At 36.9% G+C, this 14,627-nt stretch overlaps 1 protein-coding gene across 2 annotated transcripts in view; it reads right to left on the bottom strand.

Annotated features, from left to right (window-relative positions):
• Positions 1–12,560: 12,560 nt before the first annotated feature.
• RFX3 (regulatory factor X3) overlaps positions 12,561–14,627 on the bottom strand; it is a gene marked incomplete at its 5' end in the record, with an annotated part of 50,940 nt that continues 48,873 nt past the window's right edge. For both annotated transcript variants that reach the window (XM_083884336.1, XM_083884337.1), the window contains 2 exons: positions 12,561–12,891; positions 13,790–13,832. In XM_083884336.1, coding sequence (XP_083740462.1) covers positions 12,653–12,891; positions 13,790–13,832 — 282 coding nt within the window. In that variant the 3' untranslated portion in view covers positions 12,561–12,652. The remainder of the gene's footprint in view (positions 12,892–13,789; positions 13,833–14,627) is intronic.

Raw genomic sequence — 14,627 nt, 5'->3', positions numbered from 1 at the left:
AAGACTGGGTTTTCCATATCTCTTGCTAAATCAAATATTTTATACTAAAACCCAAAAGTAAGTCTAGAAGTGCAGCAATATGTTCTATTAAACATAATCATTAAGCTGCTGCTTTTGAAGGCTAGAAGAGATCAACCAGCATTTGTTCCACTGGCATATCCTGTGCTGTAACACAGGATTGGGTTTGAATGTCACAATCTTTCCCAGCTGGGCTGTTGTCTCTGCAGAGCCCCATTGCTTTTAAAGTCGAGAGCAACTGCAGTTACAGTCCTACTTAGTGGGTTTAAAGGTATCAGATCTGGTGGGGTTAAATGAGACTTGTTCTTTCCCCTTCAGGCATCACAACAGGATTTGTCTATAACAGATTACCTATTTGACCACTTTTTTATTTTTAACAAAAAGTCCTCCCACACTTTAAGGAAACTTAAATCAACTAAGTTCTTTTTAACAGGAAAAAAAAAAAAAGAAAAAAAAAAAAAACCATTATTCAGAATAGATATTGTTGTTTTTCTGGCAAGTTTGTAAGCAGAAACAGCCAAAACCGAGACTTTTTTTTTGTCTGCTTGATGATGTAGTAAAGCATGGATTTGAATTTGCCATAGTAAGTGGAAGGAGGTGAAGTGTGCACACAGAAGAGTTATGCTTCCCAAAGACACACAGAATAGTCCACCAAGAAGCTCACAGGAAGGGAATGTGGTCATATATGTGGTGATGATTAGGACTGTCTCATTTTCTTGCAATTTTAATTATTGTCCCTTTTGATTTTGGCTGTTTGACTTTTTTTTTGGTGAAACTGGAGGAAGAAGGGAAGTCTAACTTTTTATTTGGCATTGGAAACCATTGAAGACCAGGGAAATAAACTGATGAAGTGATTGCTGCTGTTCTGAGCAACAGTCACCTTGTCACTCACATGGACCAGTAAATTCAGTGCCTGTATTGCAACAACACAATTTGTGATCCTAACTTCAACATGTTGCTATTGCAGCTTTTTCAGCTGTTTCTGACAGTGTGCCAGGACACCATTTATTGTGGGGAAAGGTAACATCAGCTGCAGAGCATTGAGACAGCAGTTTTTTAATATCTCTCCCATTTAGATCCCTGAAAATATGTCTGTTTTACTGACAAGTAGGTTACCAAATAAGTACTGACCAACTACATCTGTCATGAACTCTGATCTCAAAAGCAGCAGCAGATCTTGTGTACAGTGTGTCTGTGGCAAATGCCTACAACAGAGTTACTTTTACTAGACATTTCTAGACATTTACTAGACATTTTTCTTGACATTTCAGTCAAGAAGGGGTTGTTTTGGTTTTTGAATGGGAAAGTCCTACATGATAGGTTAGTTAATGTATTAGGAAGTTCACGTCCAGTGGAATTTAGCAAAATTTTGAATGATACCAGCAGAACCAAGTCAGAATAAAAACTCTCTCTAGCATCCTGTTAACAGTGTCAAAAATAGATCAAGGTTTCTTCTTCTCCTTCCTTGCCTTGGTCAGATGCTTTTGTGGAAAAAATAACTGGCTTATATTTCATGTGGTTTTTGGCATAGACCTTGATACAGAATTAAACAACTGACACTCACTGGATTGCTGCAAGCTCTATGTGATTTTACATAATTAAAGTGAATGCTTTAGGTAAGTCAAATTAAATACACTTAAAATAGCTCAATGTAGAATGTATCTTACTTATTGGCCTTACTTATTTGACAATAACATTGTGCAAAAAATTACCTTACAGAAGTAATAGAAATAATTTATTACCTTTCTTACACTTCTGTTTTCTTACAATACCCGTTATTTTCAAGTTTCTCCTATGTACTTCACACTTAGAGACTTGGATCTGTGTTACTGTGAACAAAACCTTCATAATAAAATCAGTTCCATTAATATGAACAGCAACAGAGGTTGAATTTTGCAGGGTATTCCTGGTAGCACTGTCAGTGCAAAAGAGCTGAGCAATGTGGGATGTTGGCTCTATCAAGAGTTGGTTGGTGTGTGATCCCTCTAGGGACGATGTCCCTCTGCAGATTATTTTCCCATGTATGTCACACAAAAACCTATTTAGTCTCAGCAAGGCACCTCCTAGAAAATGAAGCCTCATCTCAATTAGCAAACCAATTAGGAGTATTCTGTAAACATAGACTAGCATGGGGTAGCACTCTTAGGGAGTGATTTGATTGTGCTGAAATTGATGATTATGATGAAGATGACAAGGCTGAGTGCCTATGGTAAGACAAGGGGAAGATCAGCAGTGAATGTCATGGTGGGAGTCTGTTCCAGACCACCCAACCAGGATGAACAGGCAGATGAGGTTGGCAGAAGTCTCATGGTTGCCCTTTTATGTGTGCATGAGTTAAGCTTGCCAAATGTCTGCTAGAAATAGAACACAGCAGAGAGGAAGCAGACCAGGGGATTCTTGGAGTGTGTGGGAGATAACTTCTTGACACAGCTGGTGAAAGAGCCTACCAGAGGAGATGTCCTGCTAGATCTGGTTTTTTGTGTATGTGCTCATTTTAGCAGGAGTAGAGTTAACTTTCTTCATAATGGCTGGCACGGGGCTGTGGCTTGGATTTGTTCTGAACACAGGGTTGATAACACAGAGATGTTTTTGTCACTGCTGAGCATGGCTTGCACAGAGCCAAGGCCTTTTCTGCTTCACACTGGGGAGGGGACTGGGGGTGCCTGGTGGGAGACACAGCCAGGACAGGTGACCCCAGCTGACCATAGGGATATTCCAGACCATGTGGCATCATGGCTTAAAATGTAAGTGATTCTGCTTGGATTGTGTGCATGGCTTTTGCTTTCCCTATTTAACTGTCTTAATTTCAGCCCACAAGTTTTCTGGCATTTACCCTTCCAATTCTCTCTCTGATCCCACTGGTGGGGGAGTGAGCAAATAGCTGCCTGGGGCTTGGCTGGGCTTAAACCATGACAACAAACAAAGCAGGGCTTGTGGGTGATGTGGTGGTTGGTGGTTGTCTTGGGCAGAAAGACCATGAAATATCAGAATTTTCAGTACTGGGTGGATTAAAGAGAAGCACCAGCAGAATTTCCACCTTGGACTTCCATCTAGCAGACTTCGGCCTGTTTAGGACATTGATTGACAGAGTCTCTTTGCAGTCAGTCCTGAAGGATGAAGGAGCCCAGGAAGGCTGGATGTGCTTTAAAAAGGAATTATTAAATATTCAGAATCAGGCTGTCTCCTTGTCTAGAAAGACAAGCCACCAGAAAAAAAGACCAGCCTGGTTAAAGAGAACTTGGGGAAAAAAAGAGAATCTATCATCTCTAGAAGGAGGGTCAAATAAATTAAGAAGACTGTAAGGATGTTGCAAGATCATGTAGGGAGAAGATTAGAGGGCCATACTAGAACTTGATTTAAGACAGCAAAAAAATTTTGTAGAGGGTCAAGGATTATCTTCAAATGTGGAATGCAGAGGGTAGTGTGGTGAGTGACGGGGCATGAGGAAAAGGCAGAAGTATTTAATGCCTTCTTTTGCCTTGGTCTTTAATATCATTCCCTCTTGTCCTTGGGATACCCAGCTTGAGAAATTACCAGAGCTGGAAATTGGTGATGGGAAGATGAGTGAAGTCCCATAATCCAGAAGGAAATGGTCAGTGTCCTGCTGTGCCAATTAGACACAAGTCTATGGGTACCAGTGAGATCCACCCCAGAGTAATGAGGGAACTGGTAAAACAACTTGCCAAGCCACTCTCAATCATCTACCAGCAGTCCTGGTTACTGTAAAAGTTTCAGGAGACTAGAAATTAGCAAATGTAATGCCCATCTGTAAGAAGGATTGGAAGGATGATCCTGGGAACTACAGGGCTGCCACTGTCAGTCTTACCTCAGTTACCTCAGTCTATGGAAGCCCATTACATGGCATGTGCAGGGCAACCAAGGGATCAAGCCCAGAAAACATGGATTTACAAAAGGCAGGTTCTGCTTGACCAACCTGACCTCCTTCTATGACAGTGACCTGCTTAATAGCTGCCTATGCTGTCTATCTAGACTTGAGTAAAAGCATTTGACACCATCTCCCACAGAATCCTCCTAGAAAAACTGCTTATGGCTTGGATGAGTGGACTCTTCCATGGGTAAAAATCTACCAGGATGGCTGAGCCCAGAGAGTGGTGGGGAATGGAACTAAATCAAGCTGGTGGCCAGTCAGCAATGGTGTTCCCCAGGGCTCAGTACTGGGGCCAGTCCTGTTCAATATCTTCATCAATGACCTGGATGGGGGGATTGAGTGTCCCCTCAGTCACTTTATAGGTGACACCAAGCTGGGTGGGAGTGTTGATGTGCTGGAGGGCAGGAAGGCTCTGCAGAGGGATCTGCACAGGCTGGATCATGGGCTGAGGCCAATGGTGGGAGGTTCAACAAGGCCCAGGGCTGGGTCCTGCCCTTGGCTCACAACAAGCCCAGGAGTGCCACAGGCTGGGGCAGAGGGGCTGGAAAGCTGCCCACAGGAAAAGGCCCTGGGGGTGCTGGTGACAGTGACTGACCAGGAGCCAGCAGTGCCCAGGTGGCCAAGAAGGCCAATGGCATCCTGGGCTGTAGCAGCAATGGTGTGGGCAGCAGGAGCAGGGCAGGGATTGTCCCCCTGTGCTGGGCACTGGTGAGGCCACACCTCAAATCCTGTGTTCAGTTCTGGGCCCCTCACTCCAAGAAGAACATTGCAATGCTGGAGTGTGTCCAGAGAAGGGCAACACAGCTCATGAAAGCTCTAGAACATATGAGGAACACTTGTTGAGAGTTGGGTTTGTTTAGTATTGAGGAGGCTCAGGATGCCCCTCATTGCTCTCTACAGCTGCCTGAAGGGAGGCTGCTGTGAGGTGAAGGTTGATCTCTTCTGTTGTGCTTGCAGTGAGAGGCCAGGAGGAAATGACCTGAAGCTGAGATAGAGGAAATTCTGACACCAGAATTTTTTTTTCCTGTTAGGGTGGTCAGAGATTGGAACAGTTTGCCCACAAGAGATGGTGGACTGTAGACTGTCCCTGGAGGTGTTCAAGAGGCATCTGGGTCTGGTGATGTGGTTTGGAGCTTTATGGGTGACAGGGGTAGTGCTGAGGGAACAGCTGGACTGGGTGATCATGGAAGTTTTTTCCAACCTTGACAATTCTCCAACTCTTTAGTTGCAAGTGGTCCCTGCTGTAGCTGTAGTATTGTAAGATAAGATGCAATGCAGGGACCAATACTGTACTGTACTAAGCTTTTGTTCTTTATTTGAAATTAAAGTGGACTATAATTTATGGCTGAACATCCTGAGGAAAGTAAGCTCTAGGGTTGCAACTCTTCTACCTTTACCACAGTTTTGTGTGAAATACCTGTTTTAATCTTGGTATCCAATTGTTACTTCGATGTTCTGGCATCTATTACTTGGTGGGTCTTCCCCATTACAATAAAATTCAGCATTTCTTTATATGAAATATAATATGAAACACATATAGTGCCTGCAACACATAATAGAGACCCATAGAATTTGTGAACTGGTAAGATTAGGCTTTGTGAAATTGTCAAAACATCTAAGACACTAGCATATTGCAGGTTATTTACAGTAAAAATTGCAGAAGTAGGTTCTGCTGGTACCAAACTGACACCACTAATTAGTGGAGGCCAAAGTCTGCATGCCTCTCAATGTTAGCTGCTAACTACATAAATCTGTAATGGGGAATTACTGTTAACAGTGAAATGAATAAGTACATTACAGTCTCTATTTATGGGAATATCACAGCAACTCAGTTGAGGTGACACTTCCTAAGTGACCCTGCCTTGGCAGGGTGGGCTGGATTGGATGATCTTCAGAGGTTCATTCCAACCCTAGCAATTTTGTGATTCAAAATACTTGGGTTTTTTGCCATTTGACATGCACTTCTTACTTAGTTCTGCTGTTGTTAAATAAAAAAAAAAAAATGTGGTCTATTTCAAAGGAGTAAGTGCAATAATTTTTCTCTCAAAATCAACAGTACAACAGTCCAAAATATCTAGCTATATAAAAACTGACGCCATTCAGATATGTTTGTAACAAGAAAACAAATTTATTGATTTTAAAAGACAAGACACAATTTTGTTTTGAAAAACACAAGAAAGCTAGCCTGAGTTCAAGTCTGAAATATTCAGAAAAATCCTACTGTCTTTAGTATGTTCCAGTCATTTTTTTATACAACACACTAAAAGTTAATATATATTTTTATAATTATAAAAGGTCCCCAGTTATTGTACAGTACACAATACAAATTGCCAACAAACTATTATTTAGCTCCTGCCAGTTTTGAGAGGACATTATATACTAAAAGATTTAGCATTTGTCACAAAAATCACATCAGGAAATACGTATTTACAAAATCAAATACATTATACAAAAAAAACCATCACGTTATTCTGTAAAGATGTCTTCTTTAAATAATTAAAAAGTATATTCAACGGTAGCCCAAAAACTGGAAAAGAACATTACATTATCTCACACATACAATCTACAAAAAGTTGCTTACCTCATTTACATAATATATTCAGTCAACTGGAAAATAAAGAGTTTGAATATGTCCTAGTGTTATGATGTTTCTGTGCTGTGGGACTGGATAATGTAATCTGCCACTTACTAAGTGAAATTTAAATGATGGCACTTAAAAAAAATACAGTATAAAATAAATGCAACAAGGGAAGTTTCCTAGAAGGTAAGAAAGCCCTGAGTGATGATAAAATTACTGATTGGTAGCTCTAGAATTAACCTAATTAAAGTTTACCACCTCAGGCACAATTTTCCAAGTTTTTGAAAGGCACTCAAAGTTTCTTTAACAGCCTCATTGGTTATTAACTGTAAAACCAAATTTTCAGTGGGTATGAGTGGAAATGGGCAACTTGCTTTGGTACAAAGTGGTATTTTCCCAACATATTTTAAATTGCTTAACTGGGTTACTTTAAGATGGGTATTTAATGTTTAAATACAAGGCAGTCACTTTAATATTGTATGGAAGGAAACTTTACTTGGGGAACCCATTAAATATTCTTTGTTTAAAAAGCTTTTGCTGGTATCAGTGAGTCGAAAAGAATTGAACTGAGTTCCTGTTAAAAACCAATCCATTCAAGGTTCTTCCTCTGAAGTCTGAATTCCTCTTCAAATGACATTTATTATTTCAGAGTAAAATTAATCTAGAACTGAAAATTCCTGTAAGATGTTTGCACCATAACCAAGAAAGTGCTTAAGAACATACAAAGAACATCTTCCTGAATTAGTGTTAAGTGAGGCTCATTTGATGCCCACAGGCTTTTTTCTGGGCCTTGTTTTCTACAGTGAATTTCAGCCTTAATGAGCAATCTCCAAGAACAATTCTTACCAAATATTTAACTACTCAGGGCTTCCAATCCCAAAATGCCAATTTATTTTTTTTTCAACAGGAAAAGGAGAGAAAAAAAATCAGAATAAAACAAGAGTTAAAATGATCGTTTTCAAACTAAGGCATATTTTACTTCAAACAAACACTAGGCAGTCACTTTGTAAGTGGCTTTTACTATTTCTTAGTTAAACTGGTAAATTAAACTCAGGTCTACTGGCACATAAAATCACTAGCAGCAATGATCAAGGCATGCAAACTCAGAAGCATTTACAGTAAATTATGAATAAAAAAAGTTGTTAAATTAAAACCCTTTGAGTATTGCATTTATGTTAATTAATTATGCATTAATTTGCATTAACTGACTAAAAATGTTTACAACTTACTTGCACTATACTACTGACGTAATTCCCTTAAATAACTTTAAATGATACCCTTTCTCTTCGCCCTCAGCTAGACTTAAATAAGTACAGCTGCTTTAGTGTTTGCTGACTGATATTGCAAGAAACCAGTAGAAAATGTACTGTATTCTCACTTAGTAAGGTGGCATCAGTATCTCTAAGTTAAAAGAACCTTTACTTGCTGCTACAACTTGTTCCCTCGTTCCTGTAAGCAGTAATTTTAAGAACAAAGGGGCTTTGAAAAATATTTGCTCGTGCAATTTCTAGGTTGCTTTTAAAATTCTGACATTCAATAAGGGCCATCCAAACTGCACCCTTGTATGTGAAATTTAATAAAATACCTTCATCTTCTAGCTAGTCATTATTGCAGTGACTGAGTTTTAAAAGGAATATTAACATAATTGTGCACTTTTTGTTCCTGCTTCTCACAAACACTGCCAAAAATTTCAATGCAAACACATCAAATATTCTGCAAAATTTATTATTACTAAACCTTCTTTTAATCCTAAAGATTTCTCTTTTACAGTACCAGAGTATTCCAATACTAATCTATCTCAGGAAATTTTCAAAATAGCTGAATATATTTTCTAAACCTTTATCTTCTAAAGGCATCTTAAAGTAGACAACTTCCTATCTGTAGAATCATGTTTGATTTTCTTTGTATATATATGCAGTTACGAAAACTAGGGAGCTGAAGTACTGTTTTATATTACACAGTACATATCAATGGCAATGAATATTTTGCCTACATCTACTTAGCCCCCTATTAATACAAAAAATCCCCATATTGTATGCAAGTATTTACTTTAGACATAGTTAAAAAAAAAATTACAACACTATAAGCTATTTCAAAGTATATGCTCAGTGGACTAAGTTAAATTATCTAAAAATCTTTGTTCCCATCATGTTACTTACAATGCTCAAAGGGTTAATGCAAGGCATTAATTATATCAAATTAATTTCCTAATACTAGAACTAAGCACTGTGTTTATGCTTCTATTCCAGTTTTTATTGTCAGTGTTAAATCACCAAACAAATTAGCAGAGATACTAGAATTCCATTTATCAATTTGCTTTAAACTGTATACAAAGAGCATGTCCTGTTAGTGTGACAAGGGCCCAATTTTCAGAAATTCATCTTGCTCTCTCAAATTTGTATTTTAAACTCTGAAATTATTGTGGTATAGTTATATTACTAATAAATCTGGGGTTTTTGTCAGCACATTTATGGCTCTCAGTGGTTGTTTTTGTTTTGTAAAAGCATTGTGAATTAAATTGGATTGCAGTGCATCTCTAACATGTTTTTTTTTTCCTAAACAGTGCAGATGTCAATGATGAGAATGATAAAGATATCAGATCATTTCTCCTAGGCAAAACAAGATAAAACAAAAAGTGTTTCAGATATTTAAAAATACCTCGCTTTAAATTAAATTTGTATATAGACCTATGCAGTCCTGAATGACAGAACATTATTTCCTTTTTTCTTGAACTAAAGGCAGTAATGCTGTAAATCATCATTCTATAGGCAAATAATTTAAACATCTATTTTCCAAATTTTTATGGAACTTTTAAAAAATGAAGGTGCTTAGAGCATGCTACAGTACAAGCAGAAAAAAAACTGAAAAAAAAAGAAAAAAAAAGTTTTAAAACCAATTCAGCACAAGAAAGATGAAAATGTAACAAAACACTTTAACAAACAGAAAACTTTTGAAAATTGGGCCCTGTGCTTTGAAAAGGTAGTCCAACAAACCTCTTCCCCCCACACTGCTCACTGTGCTATTTTGTGCTAATGGGGGAAACGCTTCTAAAATAATTATTCTGGATTCTTCCACTTCAAGATTAGATAAAACACACAAATCATGTCAACTCTCATAATGTCTACCCTGTGGGCTACACACCTCTGCAGAGCACTGACAGCAGAGCTCAGAGCTGGTGTGGCACTGCAGCCCCACCTTACAGAATACACACTGAGGTATCTGCAATTCTCCACTTCAACCACTACCAAAAACCCAGCTATCAAACAGTAAGAGTGTGCAAAACGTTTTATCTAAGAGTTTGATTGAAATGTCAGTAAAAAAATCAAAACGAAAGACCCCCTCAAATCTCATAAGTTTACAACACAGTAAGATTGTTGCTCTAAAAAATATCTCGTAAAATCTTTAGAATTCAAGCATAAGAATACAGACTCCAGTCAGTTTTCTGAGCCTGTGAAAGTTCCAATTTGTCTCGGTAATTGATTGTTTTTAGAAGCTGTGAAATGCATTCCATTTTTTGTACTCGGATTTTTATTTTTCACTTTATGACAGTTAACAACTGAGTGGAGTGGAGAGCTAAATAATGAAAGATACTCAAGTCCCACCATATTCAGCAAGCTAGATTTACCTTTTACAATTGTACTCTTTTCTCAGCAACAACAAATTCAACATTAAACCAAGAAAGAATAAAAATAAGAAAACACAAACAAACACAAAATTTAAAACAATTACTACAGTATTAAAACAAAGCTGAAAATGAAAAAAAAAAGTTGAATTATTTCACTTTATTTTACTTGTAAACATCTTATAATGCACAATGAAGGGGAGTAAATATTTATCACAGCTTAGTTTTAGCATTTTTGGTGAAGGGTACAGATGTGCTGATTTCTAAAGAAAAATCAGGACACACTGAGCGATATATGTGACAACAAAATCTATAATGAGATTCAGTGCATTTATGAGTTTAGAAATAATGAATATAAACCTCACTTTTACTTTTTACTGAGGCAAAAGCCATCTACTGACATTAGTAGGAATTATGCCTACACAGAATGAGCTGGATGGGTTCACAATTCTGCAAAGGGATTAAAATTTATTTTTGTGCACCAATGTTAGGACATTTTAGTTTATGTGCAGCTGTATTTGGAGCATATGTAAACTCTAGCAACAAACTTGTTTGCTATAAATACACTTCCATTTTACATGCTCTTCTCCCATTTGGTATATATGACTTTAAAGTCATTTTCAGACACACTAGATAAACCAGAATAAAACAATCCTAATTATTACAGTCTTTACTGTAAAGTTAATCTTTTTGTGTTCTCATTCACTTTTTGGCTTTTTTTTTTTTCCTTATTTAATTCCACTACTTTAGTGTAGCAAATTCATGTGTCTGCATGATGAAATGTCTGTGAAGTAAAACTTGAGTTCTTTGATGTCAATTAATATGGTCTCTATAAACTGGTATTATTTAACCATTAAAATGTTATATCTGGCTGATACACCACAAAATATAGAAATTGAAAACATGCACTGCATTATGTACCTGCTCATTTATTTCTTTTTAGTTTCTAAAATTAAAAGTAGGCAAGGGTTTAGAAAATATATAATCACGCTTGGGACTATGGTCAATCTATTTTGACATTTGAAGTTGGTATTAAAGCTAGTTTTGCTTTCCAAATTCCCAAGCAAATTTTATTTCTATTAAAGTGAAATCCAGCTAGAAACGAGAAAAAATAGGTCTATTGTCATTCTAAGAGGGATATTAAAATCATCTAATAATAAAAAAATCCTTTTATACTTTTGAAGGCTGTGTAACCTGTCCTTACTTCTTAGGGAATTTGAAAATGACAGGCACACCTTGTTGAATGAATTTAAGAGTTAAGAATAACAAAAAGTACTAAGTCTTAGCTTCAGTTCTGTTTAAGGCACCATGTAATAGCCGAGGTACAATGATCCCTGATGTACATTCTTAAATGGCAATGGTCCATCTAGCCACCTATTCAAATTCTACACAATTGGGAATAAGTACAAGTGAGGTGTGCCAGTTACACTGCCTTGTCTAATTTTTTGTAAAAATTTAAATCCACTTTAACAACAAGGAAATGTTTTTTGAAAGGAAAATGATGCAGGTTGCTACATTCCTTGCATTCTATAAATCATCTTTTCTAAGAGCAGCAGATTGAACCACTAGTAGGAAAAGACCTGGAATAGAAGAAAGTCATCCAAATGGAATGTTTTCCTGTATGTCCAGTTCAGCATAAGTAGCACATACACTTAAAATTAACAATAATCAAGTCACTTCCATTTTAGCTTCAGTTTCTAACAACTACAGTGCCACTGAACAATCAAAAGCATCTGTTCAGTGGCCTCACATATAGAATCAGTAGTCTTCAAAACAGAGGAACTGGTATGCAAATAATATCTGAAACTGTTGATTTTAAATGAAGCTTGCATTGTTTACATCATGTTCAGATAATTAGGTACATTTATGCCATACAGATTACCACATTCTAATACAATTCCATCATTTAAACAGCTTCTTCCTCACAGGAAGAAACTAGGAGATCTTCTCAACCCTCCAGCATTATTACAAAAAAATCCCCCTGAATACTCACAATTTTATCAAAATAGTGTCTTCTCGTAGTACGATGAAAAGCACCTTTAATAACAAATTTGATACATCTGCTGTCAAATAAGTATGCCTCCAGTGTAAATCAAAGAAAATAGTTCTTTTGATATTTCACAGAAGTGCATCTAATTTAAAAACCTATCTATATGAAATCAGCATCATGACTAATAATTAACATTAAAATATTTTTTAAACTATGAAAAAAAAAATTAAATTATTATACGAGGACAAAACATTGACATTAAACTTCGCAAAAAAATCTTCCTTGCATTTGATACAAAGAAACCTCTTCATATTGAGTGGCCAAAGTGAAATGATTCCGTTTACAAAAATCTTTTCGTTCCTATGCAGGCCTGGCAAAATACGTACACTCATTTCATTTAACAACTCCAACAAAATAATGATCAGAACAGTTACATTTGACAACAGTCAACCTTCGGACTTAATTCTCTTTTTTTTTCTTTTTTTTTTTTTCCTTTTTCATGTTAAAACTAAACAGCTAATGCAATGTGTGTTGGAGGCCAGGGGAGGTTTCACATTAGACTGCAGTATATGTATTTCCAGTAGCACTGCATTGTCTGATAGTCTGAGTAGTTGCAACAATGTGCTCATTATGGATTGGGTTCAGGAGGTTCTGCTGTACTCCACTCTCGAGCACTGGCTGCATGCAGCCCACCTGGAATGCCTGGTTTAGCTCAGTTTTCTCCCTCTTAGCTTGTGGCTCTCCACTTTCATCCAGCTCTTCGTCTATTTCACTCTCAACTTCGCTGCCCTCATCTGCACAAACAAACCAGCATGTGACTACCACAAAGTAGAGAAGTTTCTAACACAAAACTCTTTATTTTGCAAGCAATAGCTGAAATACACGGGAACAATCTGATAAAGCACAAACTGAAAATTAAAATTTTAATGGAAAGGAGTCAACTGTTATCTCAAAAAGGTAAACAGATTCAGGTTTGATCACTTCAGCTACACATTTTGATGTGGGGAAAAAACAACTGCAATCTCAAGAGGTCTAACAAACAATTTTTAACTATGTATTGGAAAATGCCTCATTTCCAAAACATGATGAACAAGAGTTGTTACTTTTAGGTACCGACAAGGAAACTGAGGTGAGTAGAGTTGTGGTCACTTGACCCTAAATTTTGGCAAACATTCTTGCACTCACTAGTTGAGTGTTCTGAGGTCACCCCAAATCACTCAAGTGGTCAGTATAAGGATGCATGTCAAAACAGGGCATGAAGAGAATGTAAGGAACTAATTCCTTCCTGACTACTTGTGAACAACTCTGCTTCTTGACTTAGCAAAACATTTACTACAGTTAAATATCCGTAAGCATACTCTTGTCTTTCTTTCCACAGCTGTTACCCTCCTCCACCCTATTAGATATAAAAAAATTGCATAAAAATTGGAATATTGTGACAATAATAAACATTTTTAAAATACTCTTGCTATAAAACAAACCTACAATATTCCAGTCATTATTACATGTGGCATATTACATACATAGCTATTCTATTATATCAATGTATCCATACAGCATACACATGTACTTTAAAGGATGATACAGCTCTAAATTCTGTTTGACTGTGTTTTTAAAACACAAGGATTTATTTTGCCTAGAGACACATTAGCTCTACACAGAACTATACCCTGGAGATACTAAAATGCTTACCTTTATCCATATTTCCAGGGGACACAGCATTTAAATCACCAAACTGTAAAATAAACAATAAAAAAATGGACACAGTCTTAAGCAAATGTGGACTTAGAATACCTATGATGTAGGAAATCTGTGCTCCACTGGTTTTATGGTTGCATTCATTCAAATGCATGATCTTAGCTGCAGCCACATGCACAGCAGAGTAATTTCCCATTCCATTTCAGTCTTATGCTTATTAAGACAATTATCACTAAGTAAACCCTTAAAAATTAGAATGGAGAAGTACAACCTTTTTTAAAGATTGCTTCCTCAGGGTCTTTGTTATTTGAAGTGAGCTATTTCTGTGTTTTATAAAGCCATAAATTATACTGGATATTCATTCTGAACTGCCAATAATATAACAAAAAACTGTCTTTAAAATTTCCCAGGCACCATTTTAATTATGCTGGAACAAAAATGAAGTATGTCATAGTGTTGTTAATCTACCTGTAAGGCAAATGAAAGGCACTGCTGAGGAAGGTTTATAACCTGATAACTGATTTACATCAAAATCCAGATCTTTCAATAGAAGATGCGTATAAGTTAGAAACCTTCTTCCCTTTCCTTCTTCCATTTCTCTTGTGTGAAATTTGGAAGAGTAAAATGCTACCAATGGGTATCAGATGAAAAGCACATTGTTTAGATAGATATATTTCTAACCACAAATGATGATACCAGTCTTTTCCAGAATTTTGCCAATACCTGTGCCCAAGGGTGGAAGAAGAGGAAGGGAGAAGTAGGAGAGTGCTTTTCTCAGCTGCAACCATTATATACTGTTTTACAGTGCTTGTTGGACTGTAATCTTCCTCAT

This window comes from Zosterops lateralis, assembly GCF_965231275.1.
Source record: "Zosterops lateralis genome assembly, chromosome: Z".
Lineage (NCBI taxonomy): Eukaryota > Metazoa > Chordata > Aves > Passeriformes > Zosteropidae > Zosterops > Zosterops lateralis.
The sequence above is the reverse complement of the archived record's forward strand: the minus strand, read 5'-3'. Positions and strand labels throughout refer to the sequence as shown.